The following is a 19011-nucleotide window of genomic DNA, read 5'->3' as shown; positions in this document are numbered from 1 at the left end:
GGTATGGGCCAGTCTGACAGTGTATCTCCCCCTCCCCCCGGTATGGGTCAGTCTGACGGTGTATCACCCCCTCCCCCCGGTATGGGTCAGTCTGTCAGTGGATCCCCCCCACCCCCCGGTATGGGTCAGTCTGACAGTGGATCTCCCCCACCCCCCGGTATGGGTCAGTCTGACAGTGGATCTCCCCCACCCCCCGGTATGGGTCAGTCTGACAGTGTATCTCCCCCTCCCCCTGGTATGGGTCAGTCTGACAGTGTATCTCTCCCTCCTCCAGGTATGGGTCAGTCTGACAGTGGATCTCCCCCACCCCCCGGTGTGGGTCAGTCTGACAGTGGATCTCCCCCACCCCCGGGTATGGGTCAGTCTGACAGTGTATCTCTCCCTCCTCCCGGTATGGGTCAGTCTGACAGTGTATCTCCCCCTCCCCCCGGTATGGGTCAGTCTGACAGTGTATCTCCCCTCCCCCCGGTATGGGTCAGCCTGACAGTGGATCTCAACCTCCCCCCGGTATGGGTCAGTCTGACATTGGATCTCCCCCACCCCCCGGTATGGGTCAGTCTGACAGTGGATCTCCCCCACCCCCCGGTATGGGTCAGTCTGACAGTGGATCTCCCCCTCCCCCCGGTATGGGCCAGTCTGACAGTGTACCTCCCCCTCCCCCCGGTATGGGTCTGTCTGACGGTGTATCTCCCCCTACCCCCGGTATGGGCCAGTCTGACAGTGTATCTCCCCCTCCCCCCGGTATGGGTCAGTCTGACAGTGGATCTCCCCCACCCCCCGGTATGGGTCAGTCTGACAGTGGATCTCCCCCACCCCCTGGTATGGGTCAGTCTGACAGTGGATCTCCCCTACCCCCCGGTATGGGTCAGTCTGACAGTGGATCTCCCCCTCCCCCCGGTATGGGTCAGTCTGACAGCGTATCTCTCCCTCCTCCTGGTATGGGTCAGTCTGACAGTGTATCTCTCCCTCCTCCCGATTTGGGTCAGTCTGACAGTGTATCTCCCCCTCCCCCCGGTATGGGTCAGTCTGACAGTGTATCTCCCCCTCCCCCCGGTATGGGTCAGTCTGACGGTGTATCACCCCCTCCCCCCGGTATGGGTCAGTCTGTCAGTGGATCCCCCCCACCCCCCGGTATGGGTCAGTCTGACAGTGGATCTCCCCCACCCCCCGGTATGGGTCAGTCTGACAGTGGATCTCCCCCACCCCCCGGTATGGGTCAGTCTGACAGTGTATCTCCCCCTCCCCCTGGTATGGGTCAGTCTGACAGTGTATCTCTCCCTCCTCCAGGTATGGGTCAGTCTGACAGTGGATCTCCCCCACCCCCCGGTGTGGGTCAGTCTGACAGTGGATCTCCCCCACCCCCGGGTATGGGTCAGTCTGACAGTGTATCTCTCCCTCCTCCCGGTATGGGTCAGTCTGACAGTGTATCTCCCCCTCCCCCCGGTATGGGTCAGTCTGACAGTGTATCTCCCCTCCCCCCGGTATGGGTCAGCCTGACAGTGGATCTCCCCCTCCCCCCGGTATGGGTCAGTCTGACAGTGGATCTCCCCCACCCCCCGGTATGGGTCAGTCTGACAGTGGATCTCCCCCACCCCCCGGTATGGGTCAGTCTGACAGTGGATCTCCCCCTCCCCCCGGTATGGGCCAGTCTGACAGTGTACCTCCCCCTCCCCCCGGTATGGGTCTGTCTGACGGTGTATCTCCCCCTACCCCCGGTATGGGCCAGTCTGACAGTGTATCTCCCCCTCCCCCCGGTATGGGTCAGTCTGACAGTGGATCTCCCCCACCCCCCGGTATGGGTCAGTCTGACAGTGGATCTCCCCCACCCCCCGGTATGGGTCAGTCTGACAGTGGATCTCCCCATCCCCCGGTATGGGTCAGTCTGACAGTGGATCTCCCCCACCCCCCGGTATGGGTCAGTCTGACAGTGGATCTCCCCCTCCCCCCGGTATGGGCCAGTCTGACAGTGTATCTCCCCCTCCCCCCGGTATGGGTCAGTCTGACGGTGTATCTCCCCCTACCCCCGGTATGGGCCAGTCTGACAGTGTATCTCCCCCCCCCCCCGGTATGGGTCAGTCTGACAGTGGATCTCCCCCACCCCCCGGTATGGGTCAGTCTGACAGTGGATCTCCCCCACCCCCCGGTATGGGTCAGTCTGACAGTGGATCTCCCCCACCCCCCGGTATGGGTCAGTCTGACAGTGTATCTCCCCCTCCCCCCGGTATGGGTCAGTCTGACAGTGTATCTCCCCCTACCCCCGGTATGGGCCAGTCGGACAGTGTATCTCCCCCCCCCCCGGTATGGGTCAGTCTGACAGTGGATCTCCCCCACCCCCCGGTATGGGTCAGTCTGACAGTGGATCTCCCCCACCCCCCGGTATGGGTCAGTCTGACAGTGGATCTCCCCCACCCCCCGGTATGGGTCAGTCTGACAGTGTATCTCCCCCTCCCCCCGGTATGGGTCAGTCTGACAGTGTATCTCTCCCTCCTCCCGGTATGGGTCAGTCTGACAGTGTATCTCCCCCTCTCCCCGGTATGGGTCAGTCTGACAGTGTATCTCCCCCTCCCCCCCGGTATGGGTCAGTCTGACAGTGGATCTCCCCCTCCCCCCGGTATGGGTCAGTCTGACAGTGGACCTCCCCCACCCCCCGGTATGGGTCAGTCTGACAGTGGATCTCCCCCACCCCCCGGTATGGGTCAGTCTGACAGTGGATCTCCCCCTCCCCCCGGTATGGGCCAGTCTGACAGTGTATCTCCCCCTCCCCCCGGTATGGGTCAGTCTAACGGTGTATCTCCCCCTACCCCCGGTACGGGCCAGTCTGACAGTGTATCTCCCCCTCCCCCCGGTATGGGTCAGTCTGACAGTGGATCTCCCCCACCCCCCGGTATGGGTCAGTCTGACAGTGGATCTCCCCACCCCCCGGTATGGGTCAGTCTGACAGTGGATCTCCCCCACCCCCCGGTATGGGTCAGTCTGACAGTGGATCTCCCCCTCCCCCCGGTATGGGTCAGTCTGACAGCGTATCTCTCCCTCCTCCTGGTATGGGTCAGTCTGACAGTGTATCTCTCCCTCCTCCCGATTTGGGTCGGTCTGACAGTGTATCTCCCCCTCCCCCCGGTATGGGTCAGTCTGACAGTGTATCTCCCCCTCCCCCCGGTATGGGTCAGTCTGACAGTGGATCTCCCCCTCCCCCCGGTATCGGTCAGTCTGACAGTGGATCTCCCCCACCCCCCGGTATGGGTCAGTCTGACAGTGGATCTCCCCCACCCCCCGGTATGGGTCAGTCTGACAGTGGATCTCCCCCTCCCCCCGGTATGGGCCAGTCTGACAGTGTATCTCCCCCTCCCCCCGGTATGGGTCAGTCTGACGGTGTATCACCCCCTCCCCCCGGTATGGGTCAGTCTGTCAGTGGATCCCCCCCACCCCCCGGTATGGGTCAGTCTGACAGTGGATCTCCCCCACCCCCCGGTATGGGTCAGTCTGACAGTGGATCTCCCCCACCCCCCGGTATGGGTCAGTCTGACAGTGTATCTCCCCCTCCCCCTGGTATGGGTCAGTCTGACAGTGTATCTCTCCCTCCTCCAGGTATGGGTCAGTCTGACAGTGGATCTCCCCCACCCCCCGGTGTGGGTCAGTCTGACAGTGGATCTCCCCCACCCCCGGGTATGGGTCAGTCTGACAGTGTATCTCTCCCTCCCCCCGGTATGGGTCAGCCTGACAGTGGATCTCCCCCTCCCCCCGGTATGGGTCAGTCTGACAGTGGATCTCCCCCACCCCCCGGTATGGGTCAGTCTGACAGTGGATCTCCCCCACCCCCCGGTATGGGTCAGTCTGACAGTGGATCTCCCCCTCCCCCCGGTATGGGCCAGTCTGACAGTGTACCTCCCCCTCCCCCCGGTATGGGTCTGTCTGACGGTGTATCTCCCCCTACCCCCGGTATGGGCCAGTCTGACAGTGTATCTCCCCCTCCCCCCGGTATGGGTCAGTCTGACAGTGGATCTCCCCCACCCCCCGGTATGGGTCAGTCTGACAGTGGATCTCCCCCACCCCCCGGTATGGGTCAGTCTGACAGTGGATCTCCCCCACCCCCCGGTATGGGTCAGTCTGACAGTGGATCTCCCCCTCCCCCCGGTATGGGTCAGTCTGACAGCGTATCTCTCCCTCCTCCTGGTATGGGTCAGTCTGACAGTGTATCTCTCCCTCCTCCCGATTTGGGTCAGTCTGACAGTGTATCTCCCCCTCCCCCCGGTATGGGTCAGTCTGACAGTGTATCTCCCCCTCCCCCCGGTATGGGTCAGTCTGACGGTGTATCACCCCCTCCCCCCGGTATGGGTCAGTCTGTCAGTGGATCCCCCCCACCCCCCGGTATGGGTCAGTCTGACAGTGGATCTCCCCCACCCCCCGGTATGGGTCAGTCTGACAGTGGATCTCCCCCACCCCCCGGTATGGGTCAGTCTGACAGTGTATCTCCCCCTCCCCCTGGTATGGGTCAGTCTGACAGTGTATCTCTCCCTCCTCCAGGTATGGGTCAGTCTGACAGTGGATCTCCCCCACCCCCCGGTGTGGGTCAGTCTGACAGTGGATCTCCCCCACCCCCGGGTATGGGTCAGTCTGACAGTGTATCTCTCCCTCCTCCCGGTATGGGTCAGTCTGACAGTGTATCTCCCCCTCCCCCCGGTATGGGTCAGTCTGACAGTGTATCTCCCCTCCCCCCGGTATGGGTCAGCCTGACAGTGGATCTCCCCCTCCCCCCGGTATGGGTCAGTCTGACAGTGGATCTCCCCCACCCCCCGGTATGGGTCAGTCTGACAGTGGATCTCCCCCACCCCCCGGTATGGGTCAGTCTGACAGTGGATCTCCCCCTCCCCCCGGTATGGGCCAGTCTGACAGTGTACCTCCCCCTCCCCCCGGTATGGGTCTGTCTGACGGTGTATCTCCCCCTACCCCCGGTATGGGCCAGTCTGACAGTGTATCTCCCCCTCCCCCCGGTATGGGTCAGTCTGACAGTGGATCTCCCCCACCCCCCGGTATGGGTCAGTCTGACAGTGGATCTCCCCCACCCCCCGGTATGGGTCAGTCTGACAGTGGATCTCCCCCACCCCCCGGTATGGGTCAGTCTGACAGTGGATCTCCCCCTCACCCCGGTATGGGTCAGTCTGACAGCGTATCTCTCCCTCCTCCTGGTATGGGTCAGTCTGACAGTGTATCTCTCCCTCCTCCCGATTTGGGTCAGTCTGACAGTGTATCTCCCCCTCCCCCCGGTATGGGTCAGTCTGACAGTGTATCTCCCCCTCCCCCCGGTATGGGTCAGTCTGACGGTGTATCACCCCCTCCCCCCGGTATGGGTCAGTCTGTCAGTGGATCCCCCCCACCCCCCGGTATGGGTCAGTCTGACAGTGGATCTCCCCCACCCCCCGGTATGGGTCAGTCTGACAGTGGATCTCCCCCACCCCCCGGTATGGGTCAGTCTGACAGTGGATCTCCCCCACCCCCGGTATGGGCCAGTCTGACAGTGGATCTCCCCCACCCCCCGGTATGGGTCAGTCTGACAGTGGATCTCCCCCTCCCCCTGGTATGGGTCAGTCTGACAGTGTATCTCTCCCTCCTCCAGGTATGGGTCAGTCTGACAGTGGATCTCCCCCACCCCCCGGTATGGGTCAGTCTGACAGTGGATCTCCCCCTCCCCCTGGTATGGGTCAGTCTGACAGTGTATCTCTCCCTCCTCCAGGTATGGGTCAGTCTGACAGTGGATCTCCCCCACCCCCCGGTGTGGGTCAGTCTGACAGTGGATCTCCCCCACCCCCGGGTATGGGTCAGTCTGACAGTGGATCTCCCCCTCCTCCCGATTTGGGTCAGTCTGACAGTGGATCTCCCACTCTCCCCGGTATGGGTCAGTCTGACAGTGGATCTCCCCACCCCCCTGATTTGGGTCAGTCTGAGAGTGTATCTCCCCCTCCCCCCGGTATGGGTCAGTCTGAGAGTGGGTCTCCCCCTCCCCCCGGTATGGGTGAGTCTGAGAGTGTATCTTCCCCTCCTCCCGGTAGGGGTCAGTCTGACAGTGGATCTCCCCCACCCCCCGGTATGGGTCAGTCTGAGAGTGGGTCTCCCCCTCCCCCCGGTATGGGTCAGTCTGAGAGTGGGTCTCCCCCTCCCCCCGGTATGGGTCAGTCTGAGAGTGTATCTCCCCCTCCCCCCGGTATGGGTCTGTCTGACGGTGTATCTCCCCCTACCCCCGGTATGGGCCAGTCTGACAGTGTATCTCCCCCTCCCCCCGGTATGGGTCAGTCTGACAGTGGATCTCCCCCACCCCCCGGTATGGGTCAGTCTGACAGTGGATCTCCCCCACCCCCCGGTATGGGTCAGTCTGACAGTGGATCTCCCCCACCCCCCGGTATGGGTCAGTCTGACAGTGGATCTCCCCCTCCCCCCGGTATGGGTCAGTCTGACAGCGTATCTCTCCCTCCTCCTGGTATGGGTCAGTCTGACAGTGTATCTCTCCCTCCTCCCGATTTGGGTCAGTCTGACAGTGTATCTCCCCCTCCCCCCGGTATGGGTCAGTCTGACAGTGTATCTCCCCCTCCCCCCGGTATGGGTCAGTCTGACGGTGTATCACCCCCTCCCCCCGGTATGGGTCAGTCTGTCAGTGGATCCCCCCCACCCCCCGGTATGGGTCAGTCTGACAGTGGATCTCCCCCACCCCCCGGTATGGGTCAGTCTGACAGTGGATCTCCCCCACCCCCCGGTATGGGTCAGTCTGACAGTGTATCTCCCCCTCCCCCTGGTATGGGTCAGTCTGACAGTGTATCTCTCCCTCCTCCAGGTATGGGTCAGTCTGACAGTGGATCTCCCCCACCCCCCGGTGTGGGTCAGTCTGACAGTGGATCTCCCCCACCCCCGGGTATGGGTCAGTCTGACAGTGTATCTCTCCCTCCTCCCGGTATGGGTCAGTCTGACAGTGTATCTCCCCCTCCCCCCGGTATGGGTCAGTCTGACAGTGTATCTCCCCTCCCCCCGGTATGGGTCAGCCTGACAGTGGATCTCCCCCTCCCCCCGGTATGGGTCAGTCTGACAGTGGATCTCCCCCACCCCCCGGTATGGGTCAGTCTGACAGTGGATCTCCCCCACCCCCCGGTATGGGTCAGTCTGACAGTGGATCTCCCCCTCCCCCCGGTATGGGTCAGTCTGACAGCGTATCTCTCCCTCCTCCTGGTATGGGTCAGTCTGACAGTGTATCTCTCCCTCCTCCCGATTTGGGTCAGTCTGACAGTGTATCTCCCCCTCCCCCCGGTATGGGTCAGTCTGACAGTGTATCTCCCCCTCCCCCCGGTATGGGTCAGTCTGACGGTGTATCACCCCCTCCCCCCGGTATGGGTCAGTCTGTCAGTGGATCCCCCCCACCCCCCGGTATGGGTCAGTCTGACAGTGGATCTCCCCCACCCCCCGGTATGGGTCAGTCTGACAGTGGATCTCCCCCACCCCCCGGTATGGGTCAGTCTGACAGTGTATCTCCCCCTCCCCCTGGTATGGGTCAGTCTGACAGTGTATCTCTCCCTCCTCCAGGTATGGGTCAGTCTGACAGTGGATCTCCCCCACCCCCCGGTGTGGGTCAGTCTGACAGTGGATCTCCCCCACCCCCGGGTATGGGTCAGTCTGACAGTGGATCTCCCCCTCCTCCCGATTTGGGTCAGTCTGACAGTGGATCTCCCACTCTCCCCGGTATGGGTCAGTCTGACAGTGGATCTCCCCACCCCCCTGATTTGGGTCAGTCTGAGAGTGTATCTCCCCCTCCCCCCGGTATGGGTCAGTCTGAGAGTGGGTCTCCCCCTCCCCCCGGTATGGGTGAGTCTGAGAGTGTATCTTCCCCTCCTCCCGGTAGGGGTCAGTCTGAGAGTGTATCTCCCCCTCCTCCCGGTATGGGTGAGTCTGAGAGTGTATCTCCCCCTCTTCCCGGTAGGGGTCAGTCTGACAGTGTATCTCCCCCTCCCCCCCGGTATGGGTCAGTCTGACAGTGGATCTCCCCCTCCCCCCGGTATGGGTCAGTCTGACAGTGTATCTCCCCCTCCCCCCCGGTATGGGTCAGTCTGACAGTGGATCTCCCCCTCCCCCCGGTATGGGTCAGTCTGACAGTGGATCTCCCCCACCCCCCGGTATGGGTCAGTCTGACAGTGGATCTCCCCCTCCCCCCGGTATGGGCCAGTCTGACAGTGTATCTCCCCCTCCCCCGGTATGGGTCAGTCTGACGGTGTATCTCCCCCTACCCCCGGTATGGGCCAGTCTGACAGTGTATCTCCCCCTCCCCCCGGTATGGGTCAGTCTGACAGTGGATCTCCCCCACCCCCCGGTATGGGTCAGTCTGACAGTGGATCTCCCCCACCCCCCGGTATGGGTCAGTCTGACAGTGGATCTCCCCCACCCCCCGGTATGGGTCAGTCTGACAGTGGATCTCCCCCTCCCCCCGGTATGGGTCAGTCTGACAGCGTATCTCTCCCTCCTCCTGGTATGGGTCAGTCTGACAGTGTATCTCTCCCTCCTCCCGATTTGGGTCAGTCTGACAGTGTATCTCCCCCTCCCCCCGGTATGGGTCAGTCTGACAGTGGATCTCCCCCACCCCCCGGTATGGGTCAGTCTGACAGTGGATCTCCCCCACCCCCCGGTATGGGTCAGTCTGACAGTGGATCTCCCCCACCACCCGGTATGGGTCAGTCTGACAGTGGATCTCCCCCTCCCCCCGGTATGGGCCAGTCTGACGGTGTATCTCCCCTCCCCCCGGTATGGGTCAGTCTGACGGTGTATCACCCCCTCCCCCCGGTATGGGTCAGTCTGACAGTGGATCCCCCCCACCCCCCGGTATGGGTCAGTCTGACAGTGAATCTCCCCCACCCCCCGGTATGGGTCAGTCTGACAGTGGATCTCCCCCACCCCCCGGTATGGGTCAGTCTGACAGTGTATCTCCCCCTCCCCCCGGTATGGGTCAGTCTGACAGTGTATCTCTCCCTCCTCCCGGTATGGGTCAGTCTGACAGTGGTTCTCCCCCACCCCCCGGTATGGGTCAGTCTGACAGTGGATCTCCCCCACCCCCGGGTATGGGTCAGTCTGACAGTGTATCTCTCCCTCCTCCCGGTATGGGTCAGTCTGACAGTGTATCTCCCCCTCCCCCCCCGGTATGGGTCAGTCTGACAGTGGATCTCCCCCTTCCCCCCGGTATGGGTCAGTCTGACAGTGGAACTCCCCCACCCCCCGGTATGGGTCAGTCTGACAGTGGATCTCCCCCACCCCCCGGTATGGGTCATCTGACAGTGGATCTCCCCCTCCCCCCGGTATGGGCCAGTCTGACAGTGTACCTCCCCCTCCCCCCGGTATGGGTCAGTCTGACGGTGTATCTCCCCCTACCCCCGGTATGGGCCAGTCTGACAGTGTATCTCCCCCTCCCCCCGGTATGGGTCAGTCTGACAGTGGATCTCCCCCACCCCCCGGTATGGGTCAGTCTGACAGTGGATCTCCCCCACCCCCCGGTATGGGTCAGTCTGACAGTGGATCTCCCCCACCCCCCGGTATGGGTCAGTCTGACAGTGGATCTCCCCCTCCTCCCGGTATGGGTCAGTCTGACAGTGGATCTCCCCAGCCCCCTGATTTGGGTCAGTCTGAGAGTGTATCTCCCCCTCCCCCCGGTATGGGTCAGTCTGAGAGTGGGTCTCCCCCTCCCCCCGGTATGGGTGAGTCTGAGAGTGTATCTTCCCCTCCTCCCGGTAGGGGTCAGTCTGAGAGTGTATCTCCCCCTCCCCCCGGTATGGGTCAGTCTGAGAGTGGGTCTCCCCCTCCCCCCGGTATGGGTCAGTCTGACAGTGTATCTCCCCCTCCTCCCGGTAGGGGTCAGTCTGAGAGTGTATCTCCCCCTCCTCCCGGTAGGGGTCAGTCTGACAGTGTATCTCCCCCTCCCCCCCGGTATGGGTCAGTCTGACAGTGTATCTCCCCCTCCTCCCGGTATGGGTCAGTCTGACAGTGGATCTCCCCCACCCCCCGGTATGGGTCAGTCTGACAGTGGATCTCCCCCACCCCCCGGTATGGGTCAGTCTGACAGTGGATCTCCCCCTCCCCCCGGTATGGGCCAGTCTGACAGTGGATCTCCCCCACCCCCCGGTATGGGTCAGTCTGACAGTGGATCTCCCCCACCCCCCGGTATGGGCCAGTCTGACAGTGTATCTCCCCCTCCCCCCGGTATGGGTCAGTCTGACGGTGGATCTCCCCCACCCCCCGGTATGGGTCAGTCTGACAGTGGATCTCCCCCACCCCCCGGTATGGGTCAGTCTGACAGTGGATCTCCCCACCCCCCGGTATGGGTGAGTCTGAGAGTGTATCTCCCCCTCTTCCCGGTAGGGGTCAGTCTGACAGTGGATCTCCCCCTCCTCCCGATTTGGGTCAGTCTGACAGTGGATCTCCCACTCCCCCCGGTATGGGTCAGTCTGACAGTGGATCTCCCCAGCCCCCTGATTTGGGTCAGTCTGAGAGTGTATCTCCCCCTCCCCCCGGTATGGGTCAGTCTGAGAGTGGGTCTCCCCCTCCCCCCGGTATGGGTGAGTCTGAGAGTGTATCTTCCCCACCCCCCGGTATGGGTCAGTCTGACAGTGGATCTCCCCCTCCCCCCGGTATGGGCCAGTCTGACAGTGTATCTCCCCCTCCCCCGGTATGGGTCAGTCTGACGGTGGATCTCCCCCACCCCCCGGTATGGGTCAGTCTGACAGTGGATCTCCCCCACCCCCCGGTATGGGTCAGTCTGACAGTGGATCTCCCCACCCCCCGGTATGGGTGAGTCTGAGAGTGTATCTCCCCCTCTTCCCGGTAGGGGTCAGTCTGACAGTGGATCTCCCCCTCCTCCCGATTTGGGTCAGTCTGACAGTGGATCTCCCACTCCCCCCGGTATGGGTCAGTCTGACAGTGGATCTCCCCAGCCCCCTGATTTGGGTCAGTCTGAGAGTGTATCTCCCCCTCCCCCCGGTATGGGTCAGTCTGAGAGTGGGTCTCCCCCTCCCCCCGGTATGGGTGAGTCTGAGAGTGTATCTTCCCCTCCTCCCGGTAGGGGTCAGTCTGAGAGTGTATCTCCCCCTCCTCCCGGTATGGGTCAGTCTGACAGTGGATCTCCCCCTCCTCCCGATTTGGGTCAGTCTGAGAGTGGATCTCCCCCTCCTCCTGGTTTGGGTCAGTCTGACAGTGGATGCTCCTCCCCAGGTACAGAGTCAGTCCGCTAATGGATCTACGCACACACGGTCCAAGAGTGGATCCCCCTCTCCCTTAGTGCAGTTCAGCCCGAGAGTGGATCACCATCTCCTTGGTTCCCTGGTATATCTGGGAGATTTTATGCATTGCCCTCCGTGGAAACAGGCACAACGTAATTGTTTATTTACTCCGCCACTTCCCTACCAGTCAGTCAGTGTCCCACCCCCACTCCCCCAGTACGGGGTCAGTCAGAGTCGAATCTACCTGCCCCACAGGATCACTAGAGTCATAAACACTCGATTCAGCCTCACAGAGAAGTCAGTCTCATTGAACTCAACATCACTGGATTCAGTGTCACACCAGATTCACTGTCACTGGATTCAGTATCACAACACAGTCAGCATCACTGGATTCAGTGTCACATTGTATTCAGTGTCACTGCATTCAGTGCCACGCTGGATTCGGTGTCATACAGGGTTCAATATCAATAGATTAGTGTTACATCATAGACAGCATCACTGGATTCAGTGTCACACCAGATTCAGCACCACTGGATTCAGTGTCATATCATAGTCTCCACTATTGGATCCAGTGTCATATCATAGTCAACGTCACTGGATTCAGTGTTGCACCGGATTCAGCACCACTGGATTCCGTGTCACACTGTAGACTGCACAATTGGATCCAGTGTCATATCATAGCCGTCACTGGATTCAGTGTCACACCGGGGACGCGATTCTCCGACCCCCCACCGGGTTGGAGAATCGCCGGGGGCTGGCGTGAATCCCGCCCCCGCCATGTCCCGAATTCTCGGCCACCAGAGATTCGGCGGGGGCGGGTATCGCACTGCGCCGGTCATCTCGCCGGTCGGCGGGCCCACCCCCGGCGATTCTCCGGCCCTTGATGGGCCGAATCCCCGCCGCTGTCAACCCTCTCCAGCCGGCGTGGATTAAACCACCTTGTGAACGGCGGGGCAAGGCGGCGCGGGCGGGGACTGGGGTCCTGGTGCGATCTGGCTCCGGGGGGTGCCCCCACAGTGGCCTGGCCCGCGTACGGGGCCGACTGATTGGTGTGCGGGCCTGTGCCGTGGGGGCACTCTTTTTCTTCCGCCTTCGCCATGGTCTTCACATGGTCAGCAGCCGCTGAAGCTCCCGTGCATGTGTCGCCCGGCAAAGTCCTTTCGGCGCCGGCTGGCGTGGCGCCAAAGGTCTTTCCCGCCAGCCGGTGGAGCGGAAACCGCTCCGGCGCTGGCCTAGCCCCTCAAGGTGAGGGCTTGGCCCCTAAAGGTGTGGAGAATTCTGCACCTTTGGGGCGGCCCGATGCCGGAGTGGTTCCCGCCACTCCATTACGCCGAACCCCCCGCCCCGCCAGGTAGGGGAGAATCCCGCCCCAGATTCAGCACTACTGGATTCAGTTTCATGCCATAGCTGGTGCCACTGGATTCAGTGTCATGCCATCGCCACACCACTGGATCCAGTGTCACACCAGATTCGGTGCCACTGGATTCAGTGTCACACCATTGCCAGTATCACTGGATTCTGTACCACACCATAGCCACACCACTGGATTCAGTATCACACCAGATTCAGTGCCACTGGATTCAGTGTTACATCAGATTCAGTGCCACTGGATTCAGTGTCACACCATAGCCAGCTTCACTGGACTCACTGTCACACTGGATTCAGTGTCTGATTGGATTCCACGATTCAGTGTTACATCAGTGTGTGTGTCACTGGATTCAGTATTGCATTGATGTTATGTAGCGGTTCAGCATTTGCGTCTCACCTTCCAATCAGACTGCAGTAATGGATGGCTCTCTGGAGGGTTCCTCAAGATGGCGGCTAAACTGGACTGGGAGTTCAGCTGATGGAAGCGTTCAGGGGTTTGGTTTTCACAATCAACCGAACACTGGAACACAGGATAAACTGGTTAATTATCAATCCCAGGTCAGTAATAGGACAGGCACTGGAAATGTATATCGATTAGAATAAATCACTTTTCTCCAGTACAGACCAAGCCTCTCACTGAGCTCGAAGCGTTAAATCATTATTGGCTTCTTTTCCACCCCACTTCTCAACTCTGTTTATACCTCATTCCTCATTGGTTGTTACAGCCAAACAATCACGTCATAGCTTTCACACCAATCACAACCCAACAGACAGCCCAGCAGAAATAAATCTCACCAATCACAGCCCCGCAGAAATAAATCTCACCAATCACAGCCCCGCAGAAATAAATCTCACCAATCACAGCCCCGCAGAAATAAATCTCACCAATCACAGCCCCGCAGAAATAAATCTCACCAATCACAGCCCAGCAGAAATAAATCTCACCAATCACAGCCCCGCAGAAATAAATCTCACCAATCACAGCCCAGCAGAAATAAATCTCACCAATCACAGCCCAGCAGAAATAAATCTCACCAATCACAACCCAGCAGAAATAAATCTCACCAATAACAGCCCGTCAGAAATAAATCTCACCAATCGCAGCCCAGCAGACAGCCCAGCAGAAATAGGAGGGGGAGCAGTGCAGGGAGGGAAAGGGACAGGAGAGCTGAGGGTGAGGGTGGGAGGGAGAGATGGAGAGTTGGAGGTCAGGGAGGATGGAGTCAGGGGGATGGGGTCAAAGAAGATGATGTAGGTGGGTGTGGTGGGAGAGGGGGTGTGGTGGGAGAGGAGGATCAGAGAGGTTAAAGAGGGGGTGGGTAGGGAAGGACGCAATGTCAAAGAGTGAGTGGGGGAGGGAAGGGGTGGAGAATAGGAAGACAGGAAGGCGGGAATTGAGAAATGAGGGATGGGGAGGCGATTTTGGAGGGGGGAGGAGATTTTGGAGGAGGGAGAGAGAGGCAAGGGAAGAAGTGAGGATGAGTTTTAAGGGAAGTAGGATGATGAGAGGAGGAGGAGGTTTGGGGTGATGACATAGCAGAGATAATATAGGTAGGCGGATGGTGTGAATGGGAGAACATGGTGAAAGAGAGGAGAGAATGAGGGAGGTAGAAAGAGGGGGCCATCCTGAAACCAGCGATCAGAATGTTAGGAATGGACTGACCTTGGGGAAGAAGGTGCGAATGACAAAGTATTTATATTCCAGGAAGGGAATCCCCTGACTGCGGTTTAACTCTTTGGTCAGGTCAGTCATATCCGTCTGGAGCTCAGCGAAACCTACAGCAGCAGAGAATAGTGGCAGGTTAGGATTCACCAAATAATAAGTTAGAGAAAGACTTCCTCCCTCACCTTTCACAACTCAGACCATCACTTTACAGCCAATACATAGATACATGGAAGAGAGGAGCAGGAGGAGGCCTTTTGGCCCTTCGAGTTTGCTCCGCCATTCATCACGATCATAGCTGATCATCCAACTCAATAGCCTAATCCTGCTGTCTCCCCATAGCCGTCGATCCCATTCTCCCCAAGTGCTATATCTAGCCGCCTCGTGAATATATTCACAGTTTTAGCATCAGCTAGTTTCTGTGGTAATGAATTCCACAGGCTCACCACTCTGTGTGAAGAAGTGTCTCCTTATCTCCGTCCGAAATGGTTTACCCTGAATCCTCAGACTGTGACCCCTGGTTCTGGGCACACCCATCATTGGTAACATCTTCCCTGCATCTACCCTGTCGAGTCCTGTTAGAATTTTATAAGTCTCTATGAGATCCCCCCTCATTCTTCTGAACTCCAGCGAGAACAATCCCAACCTAGTCAACCTCCTCATATGACAGTCCCGCCATCCCTGGCATCAGTCTGGTAAACCTTCGCTGCACTCCCTCGAGAGCAAGAACATCCTTCCTCAGAGAAGGAGACCAAAACTGCACACAATATTCTAGGTGTGGCCTCACCAAGGCCCTGTATAATTGCAGCAACACATCCCTGCTCCTAAAATGCCATTGTTGTAATGTGGGAATATGTGACTGCCAATCAGCACGCACCTCATGGTGATGATTACCTGTTTGTTGACTGAGGGATAAATATTGGCCGTGACACTGGGGAGAACCACAGTACTGTTTTTGAGAATAGTCCCAGAGAATTTATTAAATGTGCCTGAGCTCAGAGGGGAAACACCACATTTGAAAGACAGCATCTCTAACAAGACAGCTCTCCCTCAGTGTTAGCCTGAATTGTCTACCTGGATTACAGGTTCAAGATTCTGAAGTGAGACTTTGAAATCGCAGCCTTCTAACTCAGAGAATTACCATTAAGTCCCAATTGAAATCAAATGGATCTTTACAATACATCACCAGAAACCACAGATGTCTAAGGACTCATCAACAAAATCTAGGAGTATTTCGACTTAATTTTACTTTCATACATGGGATGTGGGCCTCACTGGCTAGACCAGCATTCATTTCTCATCTCTAATTGCCCTTAAGAAGGTGGTGGCATGGTGCCCTCTTGAACCACTGCAGTCAATGTGGTGTAGGTGCTATTCGGGAGGGAGTTCCAGGGTTTTGCCCCAGCAACAGTAAAGGGTCGGAGATATATTTCCAAGTCAGGGCGGTGGGGACCCTCCAGGTGGTGGGGTTCCCAGGTATCTGCTTCCCTTGTCCTTCTAGATGGTAGTGGTCATGGGTTTGGAAGGTGCTGTGTAAAGAGCTTTGGTGAGTTACTGCAGTGCATATTGTCAGTTTAATGACCAGGAAGCCAGCGGTTGGCAGAATGTAGAATTTATTTAAGGTAACATAATAGCTGTCCACTTCAGCAACTATTTACACTTCACAGTCCGGTTGGAACAACCAACAGGCCGGTCCTTGCTTGGGCCGGCTCTTATGCTCTATCTTACAACCCTGTCTGCATGGGCCTCCCCCCACGAGTGGGGAGGTTCATCCTCCACGAGCCCCGTGGGGAGATCGATTACAGTTTCCCGGTGGGCCTCATGGGGTTATTACTGTCAGAGAGACAGTGGGAATGATTGAACATGTGGCAAAGGGAACATTGAAGCTATTGACCCTGTACCTTTACGGATCTCGTCCCTGATCTGAGCCTCCATCTCCTCCATCTGAAGCAGGGTCTTCTGCCGATATCTCTCTGCTCGTCGGCTCTTTGTACAGAAAACCACCAGGGCTGGAAAACACAAGAAATGGCGGACACAAAGTCTGCTGAATGAACTTCTCCCGCACCAATTACAGAGCAAAGCTAACAGTATTGAACAACCCATCAGGCAGAATGGGACCAATATAGGGATAGCAGGAGGCCATTCGACCACTGAGTCTGTTCACAGAAACAGGAGACATTCACCGGAATTCTCTGGCCATTGGAATTCACATTTCCCGCCAGCAGCGCAACCCGCACATGGGTTTCCCGGCAGCAAGGGGTGGCTTCAATGGAAATTCCAATTGACAAGGAGCGGGAAGAGAGAATGCCGCTGCCAGCGAACGGTGTGTCACCGAGAAACATGCGGCTGGATGACCGGAGAATCCCGCCCCACATAAATGTGCCAGAGGGAAGCAGCCCAGGATCTGCCTCAGCCATTCATTGCATCAGGATTTACTGGAAGACCTTCAATTTCTCTCTAATTCTCGCAAACGTGTGGCTCAGTCGGAGCTCGAGTAGGTTTTGCATGACGTGTCACATGGAAGATATTTGGCTGATGTGACATATTGCTCTCTGCCACACCCAGACTGACGTGTATTTCTTACCAATGGCACAGGCCAAGAGCAGCACGACACACACCACGATCGACACCACAATGGAGATCTCGCTCTCTCCCAACTGCACCATCGCTATTGTCTCATTGTATTTACCCACACGGACCTGGAAGACAATCCAGACAGCTCAGTGCAACGTATCACATCATGGCTCAGTAATCCTGTTCACCCAGCAAACTCCATGTACAACACATGACAAAATGATTAACCACAATCCCAAATTGTATTTGGAGAGAGCTCCCATGTAGTGAAAAATCCCATGGCACTACACAGGAGTATCAAACAGAATGACATCCTGAACCACATGAGGAGATATAGGGCAAAACTATCCCAAGGCTCTGACAGAGCGCAGGAGGGTTCAACACCGAGCACAGTAAAGTTTAACACAGAGCACAGTAAAGTTTAACACAGAGCACAGTAGAGTTTAACACAGAGCACAGTAGAGTTTAACACCGAGCACAGTAGGGTTTAACACCGAACACAGTAGGGTTTAACACAGAGCGCAGTAGGGTTTAACACAGAGCACAGTAGGGTTTAACACAGAGCACAGTAGGGTTTAACACCGAGCACAGTAGGGTTTAACACAGAGCACAGTAGGGTTTAACACCGAACACAGTAGGGTTTAACACAGAGCGCAGTAGGGTTTAACACAGAGCACAGTAGGGTTTAACACAGAGCACAGTAGGGTTTAACACCGAGCACAGTAGAGTTTAACACAGAACGCAGTAGGGTTTAACACACAGCAGAGTAAATGTTAACACAGAGCGCAGTAGGGTTTAACACAGAGCACAGTAGGGTTTAACACCGAGCACAGTAGGGTTTAACACAGAGCACAGTAGAGTTTAACACAGAGCACAGTAGGGTTTAACACAGAGCACAGTAGGGTTTAACACAGAGCACAGTAGGGTTTAACACAGAGCACAGTAGGGTTTAACACCGAGCACAGTAGGGTTTAACACAGAGCACAGTAGAGTTTAACACAGAGCACAGTAGGGTTTAACACAGAGCACAGTAGGGTTTAACACAGAGCACAGTAGGGTTTAACACAGAGCACAGTAGAGTTTAACACAGAGCACAGTAGAGTTCAACACAGAGCACAGTAGAGTTTAACACCGAGCACAGTAGGGTTTAACACAGAGCACAGTAGAGTTTAACACAGAGCACAGTAGGGTTTAACACAGAGCACAGTAGGGTTTAACACAGAGCACAGTAGGGTTTAACACAGAGCACAGTAGGGTTTAACACCGAGCACAGTAGGGTTTAACACAGAGCACAGTAGAGTTTAACACAGAGCACAGTAGGGTTTAACACAGAGCACAGTAGGGTTTAACACAGAGCACAGTAGAGTTTAACACAGAGCACAGTAGAGTTCAACACAGAGCACAGTAGAGTTTAACACCGAGCACAGTAGGGTTTAACACAGAGCGCAGTAGAGTTTAACACAGAGCACAGTAGAGTTTAACACAGAGCACAGTAGGGTTTAACACAGAGCACAGTAGAGTTTAACACAGAGCACAGTAGAGTTTAACACAGAGCACAGTAGAGTTTAACGCAGAGCACAGTAGAGTTTAACACAGAGCGCAGTAAAGTTTAACAAAGAGTGCAGTAGGGTTCAACAAAGAATGCAGTAGGGTGTAACACAGAGCACAGTAGGGTTTAACACAGAGCACAGTAAAGTTTAACGCAGAGCACAGTAGACTTTAACAAAGAGTGCAGTAAAGTTTAACAAAGAGTGCAGTAGGGTTCAACAAAGAATGCAGTACGGTTTAACACAGAGCGCAGTAGGGTTTAACAAAGAGTGCAGTAGGGTTTAACACAGAGCGCAGTAGGGTTTAACAAAGAGTGCAGTAGGGTTTAACACAGAGCGCAGTAGGGTTCAACACAGAGTGCAGTAGGGTTTAACAAAGAGCGCAGTAGGGTTTAACAAAGAGCGCAGTAGGGTTTAACAAAGAGTGCAGTAGGGTTTAACACAGAGCGCAGTAGGGTTCAACACAGAGTGCAGTAGAGTTTAACAAAGAGTGCAGTAGGGTTTAACAAAGAGCGCAGTAGAGTTTAACAAAGAGCGCAGTAGGGTTTAACAAAGAGCGCAGTAGGGTTTAACAAAGAGTGCAGTAGGGTTTAACACAGAGTGCAGTAGGGTTTAACACAGAGCACAG

The 19011-nt window shown here is 57.0% G+C and overlaps 1 protein-coding gene across 1 annotated transcript in view; it reads right to left on the bottom strand.

Moving 5' to 3' along the window:
* The window catches only part of plxnd1 (plexin D1), a 599181-nt gene that overhangs the window by 197231 nt on the left and 382939 nt on the right, over positions 1 to 19011 (bottom strand). The window contains exons 20-23 of the mRNA XM_072471999.1: positions 16847 to 16961; positions 16164 to 16271; positions 14263 to 14375; positions 12997 to 13119 (exon numbers count right to left, since the gene is read on the bottom strand). Coding sequence (XP_072328100.1) covers positions 12997 to 13119; positions 14263 to 14375; positions 16164 to 16271; positions 16847 to 16961 — 459 coding nt within the window. The remainder of the gene's footprint in view (positions 1 to 12996; positions 13120 to 14262; positions 14376 to 16163; positions 16272 to 16846; positions 16962 to 19011) is intronic.

The sequence above is a fragment of the Scyliorhinus torazame genome, chromosome 13 (assembly GCF_047496885.1).
Source record: "Scyliorhinus torazame isolate Kashiwa2021f chromosome 13, sScyTor2.1, whole genome shotgun sequence".
NCBI classification, from domain to species: domain Eukaryota; kingdom Metazoa; phylum Chordata; class Chondrichthyes; order Carcharhiniformes; family Scyliorhinidae; genus Scyliorhinus; species Scyliorhinus torazame.
The sequence above is the reverse complement of the archived record's forward strand: the minus strand, read 5'-3'. Positions and strand labels throughout refer to the sequence as shown.